Source organism: Chelonoidis abingdonii, chromosome 1 (assembly GCF_003597395.2).
Source record: "Chelonoidis abingdonii isolate Lonesome George chromosome 1, CheloAbing_2.0, whole genome shotgun sequence".
Lineage (NCBI taxonomy): Eukaryota > Metazoa > Chordata > Testudines > Testudinidae > Chelonoidis > Chelonoidis abingdonii.
The window spans coordinates 96339701-96365254 of NC_133769.1; the positions used below are offsets into that span (position 1 = coordinate 96339701).

A 25554-nucleotide genomic window follows, 5' to 3' on the forward strand; every position below is an offset into this window, starting at 1 on the left:
AGTGCTCCTGGCTGGCCTCAGGTGAGGCTGGCCGGGGGCACCTGGGTAAAAATAGGAATGACTCCCGGTCATTCCCAGTAGATGGTACAGAACGGCTGGTAACCGTCTTCATCATAGCAACTGGGGGCTGAGCTCCATCAGCCCCCTCCCTTTCCTGTGTAAAGAAAAGATTCTGTACTGCCTGGACTATCATAGCAGCAGCATGCTGGGCTCCTCTCCCCGCACCGCTTAATGTCCTGCCTGGACTGTCATAGCCCCGGAGGCTGCCTCTCCCCCTCATTTTATCTCACTAACAAGTCACTGTTTCTTATTCCTGCATTCTTTATAACTTCATGACACAAATGGGGGGGACACTGCCACGGTAGCCCAGGAAGGTTGGGGGAGGGGGAAGCAACGGGTGGGGTTGTTGCAGGGGCACCCCCCGTGAATGGCATGTAGCTCATCATTTCTGCAGGATCTGACACAGAGCAGCTGTGCTCTCTGATACACTGGTTCTCTAGTACACTTGCCCCATATTCTAGGCAGGACTGACTCTATTTTTAGAAACCATAAAGGAGGGATTGACTCGGGGAGTCATTCCCAGTTTTGCTTTTGCGCCCCCGGCCGATCTCAGCCAGGGGCACCCATGATAGCAGCAGACAGTACAGAAGGACAGATAACCATCATCTCATTGCCAATTTACACCGCACAGCAGACGGTACAGAACGACTGATAACCGTCTCTGCTATCATGCAAAAGCAAATGAATGCTGCTGTGTAGCGCTGGAGTATCGCCTCTGTCCGCGGCATCCAGTACACATACGGTGACTGTAAAAAAAAAAAAAAAAAAAAAAAAAGCTGAACGGGCTCCATGGTTGCCGTGCTATGGCGTCTGCCAGGGCAATCCAGGGAAAAAGGGCGCGAAAGGATTGTCAGCTGATGTTTTCCCGGAGGAAGGAATGACTGAGGACATTTACCCAGAACCACCTGCGACAATGATTTTTGCCCCATCAGGCACTGGGCTCTCAACCCAGAATTCTAAGGGGCGGGGGAGACTGCAGGAACTATGGGATAGCTATGGAATAGCTACCCACAGTGCAACGCTCCGGAAATCGACACTAGCTTTGCTGTGCTTAGTGTGGCCGCATGCACTCGACTTTATACAATCTGTTTTATAAAACCGGTTTATGTAAAATCGGAATAATCCCGTAGTGTAGACGTACCCTCTATGTATGAGATGAAGCCTAGTCCTCTCTGTCTCTGTGTCTGCCCCGAACCCTTCCACCTCCTCTCTGTTCCTCGTTTGCCTGCAGGACTACCGAATGGATACAAACTCCTCCAGCCTCCCTCCGCTCCAACTCCTCTGCCACTAGCCTGCTCTGGGAAGGAGCTCTCTGCACTCTTGGGGTGTGCACGCGTCCAAGAGTGTGTGGTGTGCGCATATGCACACGCTTGTTTTCCTGGCTGGGACAACTGGAGAAAGGACACTACATCCCCAGGGATGCTGCGATGACTCTTGTCATAACACACCTCTCTCAGCTCCGTTGGGGCATACCGAGAAGGCCTGTTGCCTTTTCTGTGATGGGAGGGTTTGGTGGGGCTGGAGTGGGGTATGAAGAATGTGTTGTGTGAGCAAGGGGGATGTTCTAACCCTGCTCTCTCCAAGAGAAACCAATGAGAAAAGAGGGGAGAGAAAGTATTGTCTGGTGGCCATTAGCTATAGTTCCTCTCTGGCCAGCAATGTGAGCTCCCTCCCGGCAGTGCCTACCTACACGCTTGAACTAGGGACTCAATTGGTGCCCTACCAACCTCATCAGCGAGATCCCCAGGAGCTGTCGGCTGCCAGATCCAGCTGCTGGAATCTCAGCAACATGTGCTTTTCCCTCGCCTGGTCCTGGCCATGCCTGGGGCTGTGTTTAGTCATATGATATCGGGGGGGGGGGGGGTAATTTCCCATTTCATGTGTGTGGGTAACAGGAAGAGAGAGAGAGAGAGACTTTCCATGAAACTGGTAGTGCCCAGCAGTGATATGCAGATACACCAGTACCCCAAAAGCTTAGCCCACTGTTGGGAATCACATCTTCTTAGTCCAATAATGAGAACCATCAGATCTTTCTTCAGGATATGTGTGGCTGGGTTCCATTTATTCTCCTGCATTTCTTGCCATCAGGGGTTAACGAGTGAGCTGTCCTCTTGGCAGATTGTGTTAACCAGAGGAAACCTGTTTTTTCCTTGTAGCCTGGATTCTGTGGTGCCAGATCTGAGCATTCATTTTTTTCCCCTTCACTAGTGCAAGTTACAGTGGTCCCTGTTTAACCAAGCTGGTAATGTATTCTGCTCCCCCTCAGGGTCTAGCTCCCCATAAACATACATTCCAATCACATGGGACGATACTTTGAAATATGTGGGTCATTACTGAACAGATCTCTTCCCCAGAAGCTGCGTATTTTTGGACGTGAGCATATGGAGCGGGAAAAGGCAGGTTTTTCTTGCATGTCTTTGCACTTCTTCCCTGTGACAAAAGTAGGACCCCACACCAGCCCATTCTTGGTATGGCGTATGGTAGCTAATCTCTGGCCACCTACCAGAGCACTGAATGGCTGTTGCTGTGCTGAGCACCAAGGTCTTTCTGAACTTCACAGCAAAAGAACTTGCATCCTCTGGCTTCTACCACTTGAGTTAAAAGACTCTCTCTGTTAGCAGCATAGGCTCTTTGACACACAGTTGAGGAGTTCTGACACTCTCCAGCAGAGGGCAGTAGCACGGGTATGCTGTATCCAGTTTATTATGAAATATATTGTCTATAAGCCTGACAGTTTCCTTTGACAGAAAATGTCCTGGAAAGGGGAAAGCTGCACTTACACAGTGCTAATAGCAGGGAGGAGATGTTACGCACCAGCATTATCCAGTGAAATGCACTGGAGACTTATGAGCATGCAGAGGCAGGAGTGGGGCATGTCTCACAACATATGCAAGTGCACAGAAGCAGTAATGCAACTGTGACAAATCCAGACGGCCTGGTGATGCAGGCCAGCAGCCCCAGCAGCAAAAAGTGTCAAAGCTGGTAACCTGTGCCCAGAGAGATGGCCTCTAACAAGACCGCACCAGAGGGGGAAGATAACAACGGATGCATAAGCTGCCTGGGCCAGGAGAGGATGCATGAACTGTCTGTGCAGAGGTAGCACAGGGTCTATGCTAGTTTCAGAAATCTCTTGATGTAGAGGGAGCAATGGCCTCACTGTCAAAATGTGTCAGAGTCCTGACTCTGGTACAATGGGGTCTGTGCTGCACAAGGAAAGCAGAGGACAGCCCATGGGTCTGAAGAGATCATAGAAATCATAGAATATCAAGGTTGGAAGGGACCTCAGGAGGTCATCTAGTCCAGATTCTAGAAGACAGTGCCACTGACTGCAACAACGATCACATGGCTCATGCTTGGCAGAGGTTGTGGGTAGCCTCTTCTGGAGAGGATGTTGGCCGCAATCACTGTAAAAACAGGTGGCATGTGATCGGAAACACACTCAGCATATCTGTGCACACTCACCACAGCCCCCGCAGGCTATTGGTGGAGGCTCCCCATGGCTCCCACTTTAACTGGTCTTGTTTTACACTGGTGTTGCTCAGTGAAGTGCCATGTGATTGACACGCAGGTGAGAGGAGGATCAGGCTCCTGGGTGAAGAGCTGCAGCAGAAGTCTTTAAATCCCACATGTTGAAAAGGGTGCATTTTTTTTTCTATACATCTGTGAATGACAAATAACCTACCTGTACCTATTGGGTCTCTGGGAACTGGGCGGGCAGAAGCCCACCCAATGCTAAAGAATCCCACCTCCCAGCCTAAGGGGAGGATCTACAGGACCTCAGAACCCAACTGATTCCGGGGGACAACTAATAACAGAACAGGGACAGGAGTGCGATCAGACGGTCATAAGAAGGGAGCCTGATGGGGACACCGAGCAGAGAACCCCGGAAAGCGCCTACAGTTCCTCGAAGGCATCAAGGGAGCTAGTGGACGCCACCCAGAGGAACTCCGCCCGGATACGTGAACGGACTAAGGATCAGAAATAAGCCCCACAGTCACAGGAGTCTCCATTGGAAAACCTCCTCTCCCTGGTTGCGTAGATGGCCAGGCAGGCGTCCCGATGGCATGGTCTCAATCTGCATGCAGTAGGCCCAGGTTCCAGTGGGCTGGGTCCATGCTCATGCTCGCCACAAACATACAGGGTGACAGAACATCACTGTTATCTTCACATAGCTGGCGCAAAGGGTGGCTGGTAACACCTTGTACCCTTTACGGCATGTACTGGCCGTGTATCATGGCGGCCAGTCAGGCTCACTTCATATTGACGCAATGGTTCCTGGAGCACTTCCAGGGTGGTCTCTGTCACAATGGCAGAAATTTCACCCGTCAGTAAGTGAATTGTGGCCTAGTCCTGCTGTCATAAGCTTCTAGAAGCTTTTTTGATCAACTGACATTATAAAAGTCAGCCCCTCTCAGGGCTCTGTGGGGCTGCTTCACGTCTGTCTGGGGCAGGTGTTTCTTTGGTGTGGATTCAGCTGCGATGGCACTTGCAACTGAAAGCATGGTCAGAGTGGGGACAAAGCCCCAGGAGGCAGAACCAAACTGCAGCAAGATCTGGGGAGAATGGAGCAGGGCAGGAGAAGTTGCAGGCTACGAGGAAAGGGTTGGTCCTAGGACATGTAAAGTCCTAGATCTTGGGGGAGAGAACAAACTGACAGAGAAGTACAGGGCGGGGGGAGATGTATTATTTCCTTATTTGCATTATGATAGTGCCCAGGGACCCCAGTCAGGATCAAGGTGTGCTTGGTGCTGTACAGGAACAGAGGGACCGATTGCACTGCCTTTATTTGCACTTGTACCTTTCTGCACTTTGGTGGTCCCCTGAAGCCAATGGAGCAAGGTATTCTCTGGTGTGAGGAAGGGCATCACACCTGCCCCAGAAGTAAATACAGCCCATGCCCCTAAGAGCTTCCAATCAATATCCCCAAGCCTGCCACCTTGCTTCATGTGGGCTAAGACCCTGTTCTGCTAGGAGCACTATTAGCAGTGTTGGTGCTGCTCACTGAGAGTAAGGACAGCAGCATCGTAGCCTCCTGTAAGAGCAGAAACCTAAGCAGCAGCTACTCCATCCTATTAAAGGGAGTTCCTTTTCATCTTACCTCCTTAAATCTGTCCTAATGCAACCAAGCAGTAGACGAGAAGGGTGGAAGCTGCAGGGAAGGGGGCCTGAATGGCTATTGGGGGATATGCATGACAAGATTGGAGTGGTCACACCACAGACTAAAGTGCTGTATTAGAAGATCCTTTCCCTCTTGCATGCACCAGGCTGATGCTGCTGTGAACTCCACTGACCTCAATGGAGGAGTTTACTCCTGAGGGAATTCTGTGCCACTGTGCATGTGCAGAATTTATGTCCCCCACAGATTTCTTTGCTTCCCTACAGAAAAATGACTTTTCTGACAAGGATGCAAAGGGAAGCCACAAGAACTGTCATGCGACCCTCCCCAACAGTATGTTCTAGGGGCCCAGGAAGAGAGATAAATCATTGTGGGGCAGGGGGCAGGACTGGGGAAGACCCAGCTGGTGGCTCCTACCCTGCGCCGGGCTCATCTGCTAGTCCCAGCTGGGCTGGGGAGGATGGGACTTCCTCTTCCCTTGCACAGAATCTGGGGCCAGGTCAGACCCACCCCAGATTTCTGCCCCAGCTGAAGGAAACTCTACAAGCCCTACCCCCGCCTCCGCTGGGCAGCTGAACAGTGATCCCCAACTCTGTGCACCAAGTGGCCTGTGCTCACCAATGCCATGCTGGAGACTCCACATTTATTTGACAAATAAAATTTGCAGAATTTTAAAATATAGTGCACATAATTTTTATTTTTTTGGTGCAGAATTTTTTATTTTTTGGCACAGAATGCCCTCAGGAGTAGGAGTAGTGCCTCACTGGCCCTGGGGTGAGAGCAGGATCAGGCCCTTTCTCTTTATCTCTCTCCACCTCCTGCTTCTGTCTGTCCGTCTCTCTCCATAAGTGTGGGATGGGTGCACCAAATACTGCTCCTCTGCTCCTTTTCAAAGGCCAAAAGGGGCAGCCTGCTATTTCCAGGTGTGAATTTAGCCCCTGGTGTTTGCAGAGAGAACAGACCCAGGGCAGTGAGGAGCTGGGCAAAGGGAGTAGAATTCTGCTCATTTGTTTGATGTGCAGAGCAAGGTCCCGGTGGGAAGGGACAAAAATGAGCTTTTTAATCCTTTCTGGCTAAGCTGAACACTCACCTGAATGAGTCAGTAGAGGAGTCAGGCCTCTGACACATTTCGACACTGTGGCCATGGCAACTTGCTCCCTCTGGATTGAGGGGATCTCTGAAACCTGCCTAGAGAGTGAGGAGCCCCTACAGCCAGTGAAAAGAACAGAGCAGAGGTGCTCTGGGGCTAGTGCATTCTGGTGTAGCTGAAAGTCTTAGCAGGAATCCTAGTCCCATTGTTTCACAGCGGTTGCTGAGCCATTGCCCCCATATGGGACAGCTTGAGAATGCTAGACAAGGTTATGGCTCTTTGACATCCGTCATGTCTCCTTAGATCTGCCCTAATAGCATATTTCCTATCGTGCAGCACAGCAGTACCGTTACCTCAGGGAAGGGACCTGTCTGATTGGTAGGGAGATGGTCACATGAATTGGAAGGCAGTGGATATGCTACTCAGGAGACCTGGGCCTGGCTCCGCCATTGATCAGCAATGTGGCCTGGGGCAAATCTGCTTCCTTTGCCAGTCCTTCGATTATAAACTCTTTGGAGCAGGGACTGTCTCAGAGGGTACCTCTGGCTCTGCAGGCTGGAGGTGTCATTTCCAGTCCGGTTAATCACATGTGCACTAGCTTTGATCAAACTAGTACGCTAAAAATAGAAGGATGGTCACGGGCGCCAGGACAGCGCAGCTGCCTTAGGAAGTACCTAGGGTCCCGGGTGGGACTTCTCGGGGCAGACAGCCCAGGCCACTGCAGCTATATATCTATGTTTAGCTTGCTAGCTCAGTTGGACCTAATGTGCTGTGTCTACACCAGGAGTGTGGGCAAACTACAGCCCGCGGGCCACATCCGGCCCGCCAGCCAATTTAATCCGGTCCTCGAGCTCCCACTGGGGAGCAGTGTCGCCAGCTGCTCCAAGCGCCTGTGCTGCAGCTCCATGCAGTTCTCAGAAGCAGCAGCATGTCCCCACTCTGGCTCCTACATTTAGGGGCAGTCAGGGGGCACCGCGCAGTGCCCTTACCCCAAGTGCCACCCCCAGAGCTCTCATTGGTCAGGATCTGTGGCCAATGGGAGCTGCAGGAGCGGTGTCTATGGACTTAGGAGCCAGAGGGAGGACATGCCGCCGCTTCCAGGAGCTGCCTGAGGAAAGCGCTGCCTGGAGCCTGCACCCCTGAGCCCCAGCCCCAGCCCTGATCCCCCTCTCACCCTCCGAACCCCTAGGTCCCAGCCTGGAGCACCCTTCTGCACCCCAAACCCCTCATCTCCAACCCCACTCCAGAGCCTGCACCCCCAGCCAGAGCCCTCACACACACATCCTGCACTCCAACCCTCTACCCCAGCCCAAGTCCCCTCCTGCACCCTGAACTCCTCGTTTCTGGCCCCACACTTGAGCCTGCACCCCCAGCCAGAGCTCTCAGCCCCTCCTGGATCCCAAACCCAATTTTGTGAGCATTCATGGTCCACCATACAATTTCCATACCGAGATGTGGCCCTCGGGCCAAAAAGTTTGCCTACACCTGGTCTACACAATGGGGCCCTGATCTTGGGCAGGGCCTCTTGTGTCCATTTATATAGAATAAATGGGCCAAAGGTGCTAATGTAACATAGTTCCTATCTAACATTAAAGAGTGTTAAACAAGGTTCATGGTTTGGTGTGCACAAATATCCACTTGCTTAGTACTATGGAAAACACATTAATGAAAATCGTAACTTTTTATTAAAGAGACAAAAACAGTGAAAGCATCCATGATGTAAAGTATTAAGTGAGGCTTTCATTTTAACAGCATCCCTGTTCCCTTTCTCTTCGGCTAGACAGAGTTTTTAGAAGGAACCCCCCGGCCCTAGTTCTACAGTCTCTGAGGTGGTGTCAAAGATGATAATAACTCCTTTTGGGGGAAAAGAGAAGAAGTTAGTTGAGATGAGCTGGACCTATTGTCGTTGCTGTTGTTCAATTCCTTTTTATTCAGGTGGCATTTGGGATTCAGTTGGAGCCAGTAGAGGTGGTGATTGTCATCTGGGTCCCTCTCTCTGGCCTGGTCTGGTCAGGACATCTCTCAGGATTAGGACGAAGAAGATCAAGAGTCGCACAAGATGATGGCGGTGGCAGCCATCATGGGGAAGCTCACTCCAATAGCCTCTGTCTGTTTTGGTTTTCTATATTTCCCCACACTAAATCTCTTTCTTTAAGGACCCAAAAAGGGAGTGATGGGTGGAATAGCCCATCCCCCTCTTACTTTGTTCACCAATTCGGCTGAATGTTTTACCCATCAGTTTTGGTTAATTGAATTCTGGACCCACACTTTCTTGTTTGCCAAGCAGGATCTTAACACAGTTCTTGAGTTATATCAGTAGGCCTTTCTGGTTGGACTAGTTCTGTAGTGCTATTGTGTCTGTGGCAGCAGCGGGAGGTAAGAATCCAGAAGCCAGTAGGAGTATTATATTTTTCTTTTCTCTGCTAGGGGCTTTTTAGCAGAGAAAAAGGGTTTGGTTTTTAAAGGAGCCAGAGAGAAATTTTTTTTTCTTCTCTGTTTCTCTCCTGCTTAGTTTGGCTTGCATTTTTAGCAAGGAGACATTAAAGGTGACAAAAGGGTCTTTTGTTAAGCAATAGAACTCCCATTGTGAGTCAAGAACCCCCCAGCAAAACACCCATGGAAATAAAGAGTTTTCTTTTGATTTAATTTACATTTCAAGAAGAAAAAAAATAGGCTAGCAGTCTGCTAGGCAGAACTCGAAAAACAAGTTTTGGTACTAAGCAACCCTAACTAAACACCAATGCTGAAGCATTCCAGGCACTGAACACCAGAAGGCAGCCCAACACAAGACAGCAGGAACCAGGATGTCATGAAAACCAGAAGCAGTACAGCTGGAAGCAATGGAAAAACAGAGAGAACTACTGAGGACACAGATGGCCAGAGACGGGGCCACTCACAAACAAGAGATGGAAAGGCTACAAAAACAAGAAGCAGCCAGAGAGGCAGCCCACAAAAGAGAACAAGCAGACAAAGATGCAGCCCTCCAACGAGAGAGGGAGAAACATCGCCAAGAAATGGAAAAACAACAAAAAGAAAGTGAAGAGAGGGAAAAACAGAGAAAGCATGAACTGGAAGTAGAACAAGCTAAGCAGGGAACGAAGAACAGGGCTATAGCATGACAGAACGCAGCCAATCCTACACCCCCGTCGCCCAGTTAGTTGTTTCAAACCGCACAAGAAATTTCCCAACTACAAGGCAGATGATGACACTTTGAGGACCTTCTTGTAGAAAAAATTTTGAAAGGGCCTGCAATTGGGGGGCGGTACAGCATCGCTGGAGAGACCAATATCAATGTTAGAGCTCGAGGGTCACACCTCAGTGTGACCCTTAGCAGAATAGGTGAGCAGCTGAAATGCCAAAGGACCAAATGAATTGATTATAAACTGTTCACAACCAAAGGCCAGATACAGAATGGGGATAACCCCGGATCATGCCCGTCAGCGGTTTCAGAACCCAAAAGTGGAAACCAGATATGGGTCAGTTTCCCAAACACGCTCTACTCACGTTGGAAAGAAAAATTATTGCAGGCGTCTGGATATCAGGAACCAATGTTCAATCCAATTGACGAACTGCACTCCTCATACCAAATGGAGCAGTTCTTAGGATGGTGTTCCTGAGGACATAACACGGTTACATCCTAGATGGAAGAAAACCCAAAAATCTCTCACCGAGGCGAGGGGAGAATTGGATTGCCAAATGGATGGAATGGAAGTCGGCAGAAAAGCCAAGAAAGCTACTGTAAAAGGGGGCAATGAAAACCCCAGGGGGCACACCGACGACAATAAAAAACCCCCTACAACCGAGGGCAACCCAAAACCCCACCTACAACCAAGGACCAAAGCCACCGACACTCCTATTCCTTCCACCTCACCCAGTCTCCAGTAACTCCCAAAAACACCTCGACCCAGTTTGACCGTTTCCCCCAGCTGGAAGATGCTATAAGTGTAATGAACTTGGGACATATAAAAGGCCAACTTTCCCAAAACGAACCCCACCTTCCTGGGTGCATGGTCATTACACCACCAATCCACACCAAAAATCACCAGGCCCAGATACCGCTCAAATAAACCCTTGGAGCGAAGGGAAGAATTTAATTGAGAAGTGGAGCGGAAAGAAGGTTAACCAGTCTATGCGTGGAGAGACACGGGGCACCAGTGTCAGTACTATCCACCAATTCCTTTGTGGCTCCCAAACTCATCAACGTACCCAAAAGCCAAAGTTGACCATTACCAACCTCCTTCATAGATCAAACAGCTGTAGACTTACCTTACAGTCTGAACTGCCTGTAACCAGTTACAAAGGCTGGTCAGGAATGTGGACTTTTGCACCGTCTATGAAACAATGTATTCCATCCCCATGCTACTGGGGGAAGAATATGGGCCAACGAGGTGGAATGAAGCGGCGCCAAGAGACTGGGAATGCTACTGGGGGAAGACTTGGCCAACCAGGTGAAGCGGGCCAAGAGAGTGGGAATGGTTACACGCAGCCAAGCCAGGCAAGCTTCCAGACCCATTCCTGTTCATGACAAGGGTACATTTGCAGGCTCGATTATCACAATAGGCCTCTATTTGCTACCAGAATACAAATAATAGTCTAGCAGCAACAATGCATTCATAACGCTCCAATATCATGATCCTGACCTACCCCACCCCCTATTTCAGTCCAAGGGCCAAACCCACTCCTTCTCCCACTGCTTTGCCAGGTCTCCTCAGTCCTTACTGTCAGCACCTCCTGCTATTCCAGACCCAGGCTAGCCAATGCACCTTTATCTTGACCTACAACATATCCTGCCACTCCTGTAGTGGGCCTCTCTTCAGCAATTGATGGCCATTCTTGATGAATTATGTGGTCCATATGTGGTGGTGATGATGGCTGCTTTATTATCTGTATTGGGGCAGTGCCTAGGAGTCCCAGTTATGGACCACAACCCCACTGTGCTAGGTGCTGTACAAACAAAGCAAGACAGTCCCTGCCCCAAAGAGCTTACAATCTAAGTCATGCTGACACCGTTCCACTGGAGACTAAGCTGAGACTCCCAAGCTTATCTCACGTGTTGCTTTAGCTAATGATTTGAACTTCACTGTGGGAGGCCAGTGCAGTAACCCAACTCGGCCCTGAGGTAGGTACCCTGCAGCACCCCCACTGAGCCGCCATATTTCTGTTCACTCAGTGATTCACTGGTTTCCCTGCTTCTCCTTGCCAGTCACCAGCCTGAGACCTTCAGCTTCCCTCTGAGTGCAGAGGTGAAGAATTCATCCTGGCTTTGGCAATGTCACCCGTGACTGTCACTAATTTGCTGCTCTGCTTCTTGGATGGCCACATTGTCTCCTTCGCCCTGCTCTGAGTCCTCTTGCTGATGGGTTGGAAAAGAATTACCGGTGGGTCCCTCCAGAGATGGGCCTCAACTGCAGTCGGGGTTGGATCCAAAGTATCCAAAAGCTGGGGGTTAGTCAGACCAGGGAGCTTGGTTGGATCGTCAGGCTCTGGCTCCCCAGCTTGATCTCTCCATCTTTACTAACATGTTTCTGTCATTGCATGTGCCTGGCGATTGTTTTAGGTTTGCTGAAGAACACTGGGCAGTGTATGTTTGTTGTCAAAGGGCTGTTGCTGAGTGATAGGCTGTGACACTTTTGTTTCTGTAGGGTTTTTTCTGAGCACTGGTTTGTGCACATGGGTTTCTGTGGGTGGTCACACCAGTCTGTCATTGGAGGGATTCTCAGGAATGTTTGCATACACTCATTGGTTGTTTGTTTGGGCTGTTCACGATGCCCTATTGTAGGTTTTTTTGCTAGCGTAAGACATGCCCACTCAGTGGTGGTTAGGCCACATAAAGGTTGAGAGCCCACCCCGTAGCAAGCTTAACAGCCCTGGGTCTTAGCTCAAGCAGTAGAGGCTTGTGCATTAAGCTCCAGAGGTTCCAAACCCAAGCCCTGCTGCTAATGACCCCCTCAGTGTTACACTAACAGTGCACAGAACACATAGATTTGTTGTGGGGTTGCTCTAGTGCAGGGCTTCTCAACCCTTCCAGACTACTGTGCCCCTTTCACGAGTCTGATTTGTCTGGCGCACCCCCAAGTTTCACCTCACTTAAAAATGACTTGCTTACAAAATCAGATATAAGAACACAGCAACACTGTTACTGACAATTGCTGACTTTCTCATTTTTACCATATAATTATAAAATAAATCAACTGGAATATAAATCTTGTACTTACATTTCAGTGTATAGTATACAGAGAGGTATAAACAAGTCATTGTCTGTATGAAATGTTAGTTTGTACTGACTTCACTAGGACCTTTTATGTAGCCTGTTGTAAAACTAGGCAAATAGCTAGATGAGTTGCAGTACCCCCAGGAAGACCTGTGTGTATCCTCAGGGGTACATGTGCCCCTGGCTGAGAACCATTGCTCTAGACAGTGACTCTGGAGGGTGGTAAAATCTAATATTTTTGGATACTTTAAGGTGTTCGTGACATCGCCCCTATTTAAGAGTTCTCTTGGCTATTGCAGCAGTTCCTGGTATATTCTTTGTGTTGGCTGGGAGTGGGGGAGGTTTGCTTGAGACAGTGAGCTTTGTTTGTTGTTATAGGGTTGCTTATGCACATAAAGCTTTGCAAACTTTCATTGTGTTTATAGGGTTGCTGCTTACTGTTGGTCTTTGCACTCTGTTTTTATTATAGCATCAATTCTCATTGAGAGCTGGCTACACAGTTTTGATATTGTAAGGTTGCTTTGGATTGCTGGTGTAGATGTTCTTTTTATTTCAAGGGGGAAAGTTGCGTGTAAAGAATTACTAGACTTCACAAAGAGGGCCAAGAAAATGTAGGTCAAATAACATTGAACTTGCTGATGCTAACTCATGAACAATTATAAACTTTTTCAAACCAAGGCCAGAATCAGAATGGGGCTAACACCTGAGAATGCCCGTCGGCAGTTCAGAGCCTTAAGGTGGAAACCAAATGTGTCAGTTACCCAACACGCCTACCACACTGGAAAGAATTATGATGCTTGGCTATCAGGAGCCAATGTTAAATCTCTGGACGACAGGCACCTCCTAATGCAATTGGAGCAGTTCTTAGAGGGTGTTCCTGAGGAAATAGAAAGGTACATCCTAGATGGGAAGCTCAAAACTATAACCGAGTCGGGGGAGATTGCAGCCAGATGGGTGGAAGTGCAGAAAACAAAAAAGTTACTGTCAAGGGGAGCGAATATCCCAGGGGGCACACCGACAATAAACCCTATAACTGAGGGCAACCCAAGACCCCACCTACAACCCAAGGAAAGTCCCAGACTCCCTATTATCCCACCTCACCAGTCTCCAGTAACCCACCTCGGCCCAGTGACCAGTCAGCTGGAAGATGCTTTAAATGTAATGAACTGGGTGGGACATATAAAAGCCAACTGCCCCAAGAACCCCAATCCATAGTACAGTCATTGACACCACCATCACACAAAGTCCCCAGGCCCAATGCCTCGTCAAATACCCTCGGAGCGAGGAAACTTTGAGAGTGGTGGAAAGAAGGTGTATCGCGTGAGAGACACGGGGGCACAAGGTGTCAGCTTACCACCAATCTTCGTGGACCCAAATTCATCAACCCAAAAGGCCCAAGTGACAATTTACCTTTATGTCAAAATCTGTTAGACTTGCTACAGCTGAACGCCTGTCGTACAAGGCTGGTCGGATGTGGACTTTTGCAGTCTATGACAATTATTTCCATCCCCATGCCTACTGGCGGGAGACCTTGGCCAACCAGGTGAGCGGGCCAGAGGGTGGGAATGGTATCAGCAGCCAGGCCAGTGGAAAACTTCCAGACCATCCCTGTTCCTGAAACTGTCTCACAGGGGGCCCCTCGTGTTCCAGAGACCCAGAAGAGGTGGTGGACCCGGATCCCCTGCAATGATGAGTTCCAGTAAGGCCTTAACTCAGCTAAGCGCGCCGTCATGTCTGACTGTGCTAAGGGGCCCGGACTTTGACGATGCCATTCCTAGTAACCACGGATGCATCTTGAACGGTGTGGAGCGTTTAATGCAGCAAGGACCGTATCAAAACTTCCATCCTGTTGTGTTCTCAGCAAGAAACTACCTGATGGGGAAAGCCATGGTCCATCAGTGAAAAAGAATGCTATGCCTTGTGTATGCTCCTGGCAAAGCTACGCCCTACGTTTGGGACGGTTCGTCGCAGCTACAACCCGACATGGCTGTGCTAAGTGGTTCATACGCAATGGGAAACAACAAAAAACTTCTTTGATGGAGTTTAGCTCTCCAAGATTTTGATTTTGAAATTCAACACATTTCAGGAGCTTCTAACAAAGTTGCTGATGCACTCTCCCGTGAAAGTTTCCCAGAATCAACTGGTTAAAAATTGTCCTTAAAATGTGCAAAGTCTTGTAGTTTACATACTTAGTAGTATATGTAATGGTGCATGTGTTGTATTAATCTGTTTATTCTGAAGTTCTAGGAAGAAATCACTGCCAGTGTGGTTCCACACTGTCTGAGATTTGGGGGGCGTGTCATAAACAGAGAGTTAAGAGTTAATGTCTCTTTTACCCGTAAAGGGTTAACAAGCTCAGTGAACCTGGTTGACACCTGACCAAAGGACCAATCGGGAGAGAAGATACTTTCAAATTTTGTTGGAGGGAAGTCTTTGTTTTGTGCTTTTTGTCCTGTTCTTTGTTCTCTCTTGGGCTTAAGAGAAGCCAGACATGCAACCAGGTTTCTGCAATCTTTCTGAAACAGTCTCTCGTGTTCTAACTAGTAAGTACTAGATAGAATGCGAACTAGTCTTTATATCTGTTTTCTTGATTTGCAAATGTGTATTTTGCTGGAAGGATATTTTACCTCTGTTTTGCTGTAACTTATACTTAGGCTAGGGGGGAGGGAGTCCCTCTAGTCTATGTAAAGCTGAGACCCTGTAAACATTTTTCCATCTTGATTTTACAGAGATAATTTTTACTTTTTCTTTCTTTAATTAAAAGCTTTTCTTTTTAAGAACCTGATTGATTTTTTTATTCCTGTGTAAAACCCAAGGGGACTGGGTCTGAACTCACCAGGGATTGGTGGGGGGAAAGGAATAAAATGAGGAGGGAAAGGTTAATTTCTCTCTGTGTTAAGATCCAAGGAGTTGGGATCAGCGTCTCTTTCTCAGGGAGAGTCTGGGAGGGGGAGAGAGAAGGAGGGGGAAGGTAGGGGGGATGGTTTATTTCCCCTTGTTTTAAGACCCAGGGGGACTGGGTCTTGGGTCTCTCCAGGGAAGATTTTTGGGGGGACAGGAAGTGCACTAGACACTGAAATCTCTAGTTGGTGGCAGCATTATCAGATCTAAGCTAGGAATTAAGCTTAGGAGGCACATGCAGGTCCCCACCTTCTGGACGCTAAAGTTCAAAGTGGGAAAGCGGCCCTGACAGCCCGTTTGAGTGCTGATAAAGAAAGAAGAAGCCAATTGCCTCGGGCAGTATGGTCTTCAGTGACAGAAATGTTCTTCCACTGCCAGAGACAAAAGATAAAAGCCTAGCCCACCAGTTTCCAGCCTGCTGAAACTGACTCATAGCTATGGCTGTAAAAAGGTGAAAAATTAGTATTTTTGGTGGGGGGGCACAGAGTGGGGAGGAATGTGAATCAATTCTTATAAAAGAAAACCCAGTTCAAATCCTCACACCAAAATACAAATGAAACCAAAACTCTGTGGTGCCTTCAACATCCCTTTTGGGTTTGGGGGGAGGGGGGAGGAAGCAGGCTAAAGCTACTTGCTTTTGGGATTGCCTCAGCTCCTGAGCTGCACTATTTTGTCCTGTCCTAGATCTTTGAGGATCTGGATGGAGTGAAAGTAATTATTGTTGATGATCTGCTGATTTAGAATGAAACCAATCCTGCAGCATGCCAGAGATCAAACAGGAACAAATGCCAGGTCTGGCTGAGTGAGGGCAGTTATGTGGGACATGGACTCAGCAACAAAGACTGGACCCAAGAAAAGTGGAGTCAATTGTGCAAATAGAAAGACCCCAAATCAAGGAGCACTTATGGAGATTCGTGACCATGTTAGTCAACCTAAGCAAACTATCTCTCATTTGTCACGGGCAGAATGCTCTTGGAGACTAATACAGAATGGTACAGCAATGGCTGGCAAAAGAAAACTGTTGGGGAATTAAACAAAGGTTGCTATCAAAAGACCAGCACTGAAATATTCTGAGATTAACAAAAAGCCCAAGATCTCAGTTGGTGTGAATTCTCAGAGAATGATGCAAGATGATCACCCAATGGCAATTGCTTTCTAAGCACTGTCCCCAGTTTTAGAGTTAGCTTATGATGTTCGCCAACCACTGACAGGGGCCGGGGTGAAACATAAAGGTCGTGGAACAGCCCTTCTGTATTCCAGACAGGGATGTGGAACAACTGACAAAGGGACTGCCTCAGAGAATCCATCTCTGGTTTTACATTCAGCACTGTGAACGCTAGTCTGGGACTTTAGAAGTTTGGTGAAAGCTGTGAGAATTCCCTCGCAGTGCAGGGGAAACTAATGTAAAGTTCATGGTTATGTACTTCAGTACTGAGTCTGAGTTCTTTGTCCAGATGCCAAGACACAATTAAACGTGATACAGGAATGACCCATGTATAGAAGCTGTGACAAAGTAGGCTATGTCTGTATCAAATTGCAAACTCCATTTTGGATGGTAACCTCCATTTTGGAGTAGAATATCCTTTTATTTTAGGAGCCGAGCCCGGGTCTCACCTATTCCAGGGCCAGATTATTATGCTACATCCCACACCCTGCCCTTCTCAAGAGCAGTGGGGGGGGGGGGGCTTGCTGAAAGACTGTGACTGAGAAGCCATCACAAAACAAACTAGAGTCATCAGCTCAGTCTCTCAACTATTGGCCATCCACATGGAACACAAGCTCACTACCCAGAAGGGGAAGGGGCTGGAGAGTCTCAGCCTGCGAACATGGGCACAAGGGGTCAGAGAAGGTATTTGAGGAGGATGATCTCTGTGAGGGGGGCTGGCCACTGCCACATGCCAGGAGACCAGGCTGGAGAGAGAGAGAAGGCAGAAGGCACTCTGCCTGTCCTGAGATGCTGACCAGACCTTGGCCTCACAGAAAGGGTGAGAGCAAAATCAGGACTGATACGTCTCAGAACTCGTATTTTGCAAAACTCTGTAACTCTTTAGTGCTTTGCTTGCTTGCTTGCCATGTTGACCCTGAAAGCTGCTGCTGCCTGGAAGCTCCCTCTGTCGTGTGTCTCCCCTGCTCTATGGAAGATGGGGTAAGCAGGGTGCAGGAGCAGAGGGGAGGGGGGCACCCTGACATTAGCCCCCCTGTTCCTTCCCCCGCCACAGCAAGCAGGAGTCTCGGGGAGCAACTCCAAAGCAGAGGCCAGGAGCAGCACATGGCAGTGGGGGGAGGGACAGCTGCATTTGGTAGCCTGCTGGGCAACTGCTGCACAGGGAACTTAGTGGGGTGGGGAGCTGATAGGGGGCTCCACCCTGGTTCCAAGCCCCCACCAGCCAGCTCCACCGGGCTGCTCTCCCTGCAAGCAGTGGACAAAGCAGGCGGCTGCCAAACAACATTAGAAGGGAGCATCGCACAACCTTAAACAAGCATGTTCCCTAATTGATCAGCAACGTAACAACGAAGCAACATTAACGGGGATGACGTTAAGTGATGAGTTACCGTACGCTAATTTTGTTTATATGCTTGTAACATCTTTTTATTCTGAGTTATAGATATGTAGGGTGTATCTGTATTTCAAACTCATGCTGTACATCTGGATGACACCCCCAGCCAGATTGGCATTAGCACTGCCTACTCTGCTTGATGGCCCATCAAGGGACATCAGATGCACAATGAACCCATTGAAAGGGTCAGAGATACACCATGGGACTCAGCAAGACATGCAGCGGTGTGCCTGTAGACAGGCCATGTGCTGGGCAGCTTGTGTTTGAAACAAAGGAAATACAAGTGGCCTGGTAAAAGACTATAAAAGGCAGCTTCATCTTCTCCATTTTGTCTTCAGTCCTGCCTCTTGTCTTCATTCCTGCTTCTTACCTCTGGAGTAACCTTCCTATATAGGAAGCTCTGAACAAAGCTGTGGATGTGTCCAGAAGGACATTCAAGCCAGCAAACTCACCAATACTGCTAAGAAACAGATATATGGACTTTGAATCTTTGTTTGTATGTGACTATTTTACCATTTAACATCTCGCTACTTATGCTTTCTTTTTTCTTTATAATAAGCCTTTAGTTTTAGATGCTTAAGGACTGGCTGGCAGTGTTGTATTTTGGGTAAGATCCAAACTCATACTGATCTTGTAACGCGACTGACCCTTTGGGGTCAGAAAAACATTTTGTATACATAAGCCAAGTTTAAAATAATTTCTCACTGTACTGGACCTATGTGCTGACTGGCAGCCAGAGAACTGGAATGAAATAAAGGGGGCTGTGAGATTTATTTTTTTGCATCTTGCTAACCAGTGTGTGGAGCAGAAGCACCATTTGTGACTGGTTGTGGAGTTCAACTTCAGTGTTACCCACCAGTCTTGGGAGTATCTGCTCTGCCTTTTGCAGCCTGGCCTGACCTTGGCATTTCCAGTGAGGGCTGCCCTAGGCACACAGGGTCACAGACAGATACCTGGGAGTGATTCTGAGAAACCCAGAGCTAGGACCAATGCCCAGGCTCTGCCAGACCTGATTGGCTTAGGAGTTTGTGGGATCCACTAGTTGGGTCCACTCCCAAGAGACTGGTGTCTGTCCAGACGGGGGGCACAGGGCCAGGTTGTGACAGAAGCATCCACAGTGGAATATATGATAAATATGGAGTAAAAGCAGCGAATCCGTGTTCAGAAGGAAAGTGGGGGCGGGGGGTGGAGAATGATCATACGGATTAGAGGCAGAAAAAAATCTATCTGGATGCTTCTTGCTTGGTCTTTCCTGGCAGGATAGGCTTGGGTTTCATGCTAATTTTCATGCAAATAGCACCATGGGTATCTGATCCTGGGACTTGCTGTCCCTGGCTGTTCTGGTTTCTGAACGTATACGTTGCTCTGGGAGCTTCCGTGCACCATGGAATTTCTGGGATGTCTTCAGACATGAATGTTAAACAAATGATGCTTATGTAATGTTCTTTAATGTCATTATTAATAAAGGGATGATTAAAAATGGACAGAACCGCCAAGAAAGGTCACATCTGGCTCATCCACATCCCTGCTGATGCCAGATCTTTCCCTACAGTCTCTTCTGCAGGGCTTTCTCCTCTTCTGTTTGAAATTACTCAAGCCCTGTGGTTTCCATTGCTTCCCTCAGCAGACAATTCCACACTTTGGTAGTTCTCGCTCTTAGGAAACCTCTCCTGTTATTCAGCCTGAGTTTTCTGCCTCTGTTTCACCCCATTACACCTACTTATACACCTTCGGTTCACTTGGAACAATTCCTCTTCCTCGTTGCTTTTACACCCTTTAAGTATTGTGTCCCCAAGCCCATAACCATGGCCAAGCCTCATGTCTTTCTTTATTTTAATCTAGTCATGCAAATGGGTGTCTCCAGCTTCTGGATGTGCAGGAGGGGGAAGAGGGCAGTGTGATGAACACAAAGATTTCACTAGTTCGTTCTCCTGCCCCCCGACCCCACCCCCTTTAACGTTAGCAACAACTGACGATTTACTAGGCGGCAGGGGCCTTCCTTGTGATATTGACAAAGTGCCCACAGTGTTCATGCTTTTCAAGAGGAAGTGGATCATGCTACAAGGCTGAGCATGCTGAGGGGGCGTGGCTAGATGGGGCTTGGCCTTTCCTTCTATTCCAGTCTAGCACAGAGTTCAGATCCCACTTCGGATGGCAGGTGAGTTTGGTGTTTGGCCACCATGACTTTTGGTTTGTTTGGCCATTGTTGCGCAGGACTGGAAAGCGGTTGTGTGAGAGGCACTGGGAGACCCACGTAGTGGCCCAGCACTGGAATAGCAGTGGGATCTACGGGCAGAGTGGAGGTGCATTGGCAGTGCTATCTTGAGCCCTAGGCTGGAATAACCAGGATTTCTATGGGGAGGTCTACGCTACAAAATTACTTCAATATAATGTGACTAATCCACCCCTTGAGCAACGTAGTTACACCAACCTAGAGCGCTGGTGCAGATAGCGCTATCATGGCAGGACAGCTTCTCCCACCAACACAGCTACCGCCTCTCAGGGAGGTGGATTAACAATGCCGAGGGAGAGCTCTCCCCCATCGGCGTCATTCATCTTCACTAAAATGCTGCAGCAGTGCAGCTGCACCAACGCAGCATATGAAGTGTAGGCCTGCCCTCTGGGTCTGAACTGAGGTGCATTGGCAGGGTGACAGTATGTCTGCACCAAGTGTCTGTGTCACACGCGCATGAGGCGGGGAGATGTGGAGACTCCCCTCATGTGACGCTGCTTTGCTGCTTTCCTTTCTGCCATCTCCAGAACGCTCACAGACTTACTGAAACAACCAGGCCACAGCCCCTTGGACCACATGACTGACGATCACGTGGGCAGCATCGAGGTCCAGATGGGTGACGGGCTTGCCCGGAGCTCCCCCAGAAATGGCACAGGTAAGACCATCGCCTCCCGTCCCCGTCACAGTCCCAGCTGTGCTGGGCAGACACCAGTGTGTGGGCAGCAGAGGGTCTGCCGGGCTCCTTCCATTTCTGTGAATGAGGTTTGAGAAGGGGCAGGATGGGAGTTGGGGGGCTCCTAAGTGGAGCAAACCAAGCAGGGCAGTTTACACAGAGTCGCAGGTGTCTGGCAGTAGCAGAACATGCACGGGAGGGAATCTGTTCCCTTGTTTCTGTTATTTTCTATTTAAAGTAGAGCATGAAAGGCAGCCCGACGCCCATGGGGAGCTACCTCCTGCGGTGGACTCCAGTGTGAGGGAGTGCCCCCTGCCAAAATGCTCGTCATGGGGAGTATGGCAGGCATTAAGCTCCTCTCCTAATGTCAACCCAGCATGATGGGGGCTGGTCATGAGAAGTTCTGGGGGCACCATACTGGCATCAGGGGTTCCCAGGGAGGATACAGTGCCTGGAAATTCATTCACCAGAACCCTACTCTCAAACGGGGAATTCCTTCCTCTTCAAGAGGCCGGATTTCCCACTTGGGACCCTGTCACTGCTCTTTGTCGACACGCCCCTGAGAAGCGAGCCGTGCCTTTCTCCACCCTCCCTGTAGCTGCTGCTCTCGTGGATGTTGCAGGGGCTGTGGGTGAGGGGTATGTTGAGGCTCAGGAGGGATGGGTGCCCTGATGCTTCCACTCCTGTTTCTGGGACTGTACCCACCAATAACAGCTGGTGCAGGGGAACACGATCCTGATTTGGATGTGTGGCGGCTGTGTCTGTCCCTGCCGTGGGGTGGCAGATTTCGAGGCTTGCATAAGTCGCATTTGTGCCTTCTGCTCCTCCTCCAGTGCGCTCCCTGCTGCCTCTGGGGGAAGGCTCCCCCTTTGGGCTGACAGTCCCCTGCTTGCTTCTCTGAAAGATCGGAAGTGACATTTGCCCTGGCAGCAGCCAGTGTATGTTTGCAGCTCACAAGTCAGAGCACAGTGCAGTCATCCAGCTAGGACAAGCTGCAGGAGCCCCCAAGGATGGGGGCTACTAGCTGCACCCAGACTAGCAGCTAGGAGCATGGAGGAGGGAGCAAAACTGTCCTAGTTGTGAGGTGTGTTAGGTGGTGGAACAGTCCCGTGGTGCTGGGGAAAGTCCCATCACTTGGGTTCTTTAAAGCTAGGCTGTGCAAAGCATTGCAGAATAAGGTGCAGGTCAGCGTCCGGCACTGCCAGAGTGTACCTGGGGTGGGTGGGATCCATTCTATATCTCATCCTTCTAGAGTAGGGATTTCCCCCTCAAAGCTGGAGCTAGACCCAGTGCTGGTGAATGGCAACAGGTGAGGTCATCTAGCATGTGGAGGGGGGATGTCCCCACAGGGGATCTGCTTTCGGGGCGGGTGTGGGCAAGTGTTTCTCCTCTGCTGAAGAATGGGCTGATCACTATTCCATGCTGTCCCCTTGGCACTCCCCTGTGCAGGAGCAATGGGAAGAGTGGTGGGGCCACGAGTCACTGGTACCACTGCAGTCTCCAGCTGTGTAACACAGGAAAATCGGCTGCTAATCCAATGGCCTTTAAGTTTGGTTCAGCTCTGCTCTGCCCAGGGAAGATGGGTAGGACTCTGTTTTCTCCTTCATTTCCCAGTGACGCTTATTAAAGGGGGCAAGGGGAATTTTCATGGAAACTCTTTGAGCTGAAGTTACTGCTGGGGAATGTCACCCAACCAAGAGCCTGGAGACTGAAGTCTAACAGGTACACGGGCAGCCACTCTCCTAGCTTTGCACTCCCATGGCCCACACCAAGCCTGGCACCAAGGGACTGTTGCTAGGAGTGACGGGAAGCTGGGTCACATCCTGTGGCCCATTCAGCCACTGGTCTCTCTGCTGAGGGGGCCAGTTAGTGCTTCTGGGAATGGCCGTGTCAGGGCTGTGGGTGTCCCAGTGAAATGGGAACTCGTCCTTCACACCAGCCACCAAACAGCTGTCAGTTACAAAGGGCTTTTGGCCTCTCCTGATCTGAGGACAGAGTGCCACCAGAGCCACAGCCATGGAAGGTTCCCTGATCAATCGTCCGAGGTGTCCAGTCCCACTAGGCAGGTGGTGATGTTTGCTCTTAGCACAGATGTCTGACAGCTCAGGGAAGACTGTGGGGATGCATTGGGGAAGGGTGTATCCAAACCTGAGGCCAGGTTGGGGGAAGAGTGAGCCTGTTAACATTAAAATGCATTTTTATGCAACTAAATGCAAATATATATAACTAGAACCAAGGAAGGCAGGCCAGCCACGCTATCCTGGAAATCAGTGACTTGCAAAAGGAGTGAGGACACCACGTGAGCTCCCGGTGCGATGCTGTGGCTTAAAGGGCTATTACGCTCCTTTGGTGTATAAATGAGGTGGGATGATTTTACCTCTGTGTATGTCCCTGGTGAGACTGACTCTGGCATACCGCATCCAGTTCTGGGGTCCGCAGTTTAAAAAGAATGTTTAAAAATTGGAGAAGGTGCAGAAAAGAGCAACAACTGAGGATTGACAGGCGGGAGGAGAAGTCTTGCAGTGAGCCACTTACCGAGCGCCATCTGCGTAGCCTCGCCAAAAGAAGGTGTGACTTGATTAGTGCACAAGCACCTTCATGGGGAGAACACACAAGCTCTTTAATGTGGTGGAGAAACGTATAACAAGAACCAATGGCTGGATGCTGAAGCCAGACAAATTCAGATTGAAATGAAGGCACAGATTGTTATCAGTGAGGGGAATGAAACCGTTGGGACAAACTACCAAGGGAAGTGGTCGATTCTCAGGCTCTTGCTGCTTTCAGATCAACACCGGAGGCCTCTCTGGAAGCTGTGCTATAGCCACGCACAAGTTCCTGGGCTCAGTACTGGGGTAGCCGGTGAAATGGAATGACCTGTGGTGAACAGGAGGACAGGCTAGATGATCTAATGGTCCTCTCTGGCCTTAAACTATGACCCTCTGACCCCTTAAACCTTCCTTCTCAGAATCTTTCTTTGCATTTCCAGACAATATGCACTTGAATAATGCTGTGGTCAGCACCCCTCTTGCCCCTCAGATGGGGCTGCCACATGCCCACAGCAACTGGCTGCAGATGACGAGCACCATGCCCCACCAAGCTCCGGACTACACCAAGTATGCCACGCTCAAGGCCGTAGGTATGTGCTGCCACTGCATCGCAGGCCCAGGTGCCAGACAGGGCTGCTTCACCAGCTGGTGCTTCCTCTGTCTTTGCTTCAGCTCCTCCCTCCCCTGATCCCACGGCAGCAGTGACTGTGATTTCCCCAAGGCCAGAGGGGAGGAAACAGGACATCATTGCTGCTAAGGAGAGCAGCACAGCCCCCACCGCTGGCGGTTCTGCAGGCCTGGAGAGAGAGGCAAGGGCTTCAAGTATCGTGTGTGCTGAGTTAGAGCAGAGCTTAGCTCAGGGGTGGGGGTTCAGCACAGGCGTCAGTGAAGGAAAGGGGCCTGGGGCAGGCTGAGGAAGGGAAGCTGCTGCATTCATGGAACAGGGGCCAGAGATTGAGATGGCCAAGGTTCTTTCCCTCACAGCAGAGCTGAAGCCCCGTTGGGGAGAGGCGGGGACATGCATGGAGGAGAGCCATCCTGGCAGGCAGAGAGGTGGAAGGCTCCTGTACAGCTCAGGCAGGCATGTGTGTTCCCTGTCTGTCTGACTTCCTGCCTGTTGCTTTGTTTTCCCCTGCAGAGAGTGCACCCGAAGAATTCTACAAGCGGTTTCCCATGGTGGACATGCCTCCGCCTGGTCCTCTGTCCTTCCCACCCATAGGGCTGCATCAGAATGACGTGCCTCCCCTGCATGACAGCTGCGCCTTGGTTGGCTTGGCTACACCTGGGCAGAAGGCCAAAGTGGTGAAAACCAACGCCCACCCACGGGTGGCCAGCCCTGCCTTCAAGGGAGGCTGGGATCCCAGCCATCACCACCCCCCTGATGTCCACCGACAGATCTATGCCAACAAGCGGCAGTTCAGCGTGGAGAAGCTGCCAGAGGTCTTCAGCCAGACGCCCACCCACTATGTTCAGCCCTCGCGGCCCTTCTCGACCAATAGCAAGACTGAGGTCACTGTCTAAAAAGAACCTTTATCTTTTCTTTTTATGTCCCAGCAGCCTCTGGGGCTAACCGTCTTGCCAGCCCAGACCACCAGCTAGCAAAGTACCAGAGGTGCTTCCCCATTATAGCTGGTGGCACTAGGCTGGGTGTCAGGAGGGACGAGGAAGGTGAGGGAAATACCCACCAGCACAGGTGCCCACACCTCCTAAGAGTACGCGGATAACGTGCATGGTGAAACAGGCATGCATGTTGCCCTGTGATTGATGCACGGCTGTTGTTTCCAGTTCACCTGTCCATCACATCACACTTGTACCAGAACAGTCAATGTTGACGGGAGCTAGGGGGAAGGCACCACCCTCCACCCCACCCACAAGAGGAACGACAACGGTGGGAGATGTGAGACAAGCAATTGCAATAACCATTAAGGCCCATTGGGTTCGCATGTGTAACCCGTCCCCTCCCTCTTCCCCGCCATGTGGGTTTTAAACAAGGGCACACAACCACCAGTCATGCCAGTATAAATGAACTGTACAAAAGGGCAGCTGGCAAGGGCTCACAAGGAGTTTGACATTTCCTTTCACTGCCAGCTCAGCTTTCTCCCCTGCACACGCTAGGCACCAGCGCTGAGTCGGGGTGGGGATTTTTCTTACACTCATTTTTGAATG

General features: G+C 49.9%; 1 protein-coding gene across 2 annotated transcripts in view; it reads left to right on the forward strand.

Annotated features, from left to right (window-relative positions):
- SHISA8 (shisa family member 8) overlaps nt 1–25244 on the forward strand; it is a 31724-nt gene extending 6480 nt beyond the window's left edge. The window contains exons 2-4 of one of the 2 annotated variants that reach the window (XM_032787126.2): nt 20697–20824; nt 23808–23978; nt 24527–25244. In XM_032787126.2, coding sequence (XP_032643017.1) covers nt 20697–20824; nt 23808–23978; nt 24527–24909 — 682 coding nt within the window. In that variant the 3' untranslated portion in view covers nt 24910–25244. The remainder of the gene's footprint in view (nt 1–20696; nt 20825–23807; nt 23979–24526) is intronic. The other variant, XM_032787134.2, reaches the window with a different exon arrangement.
- Nucleotides 25245–25554: the final 310 nt, after the last annotated feature.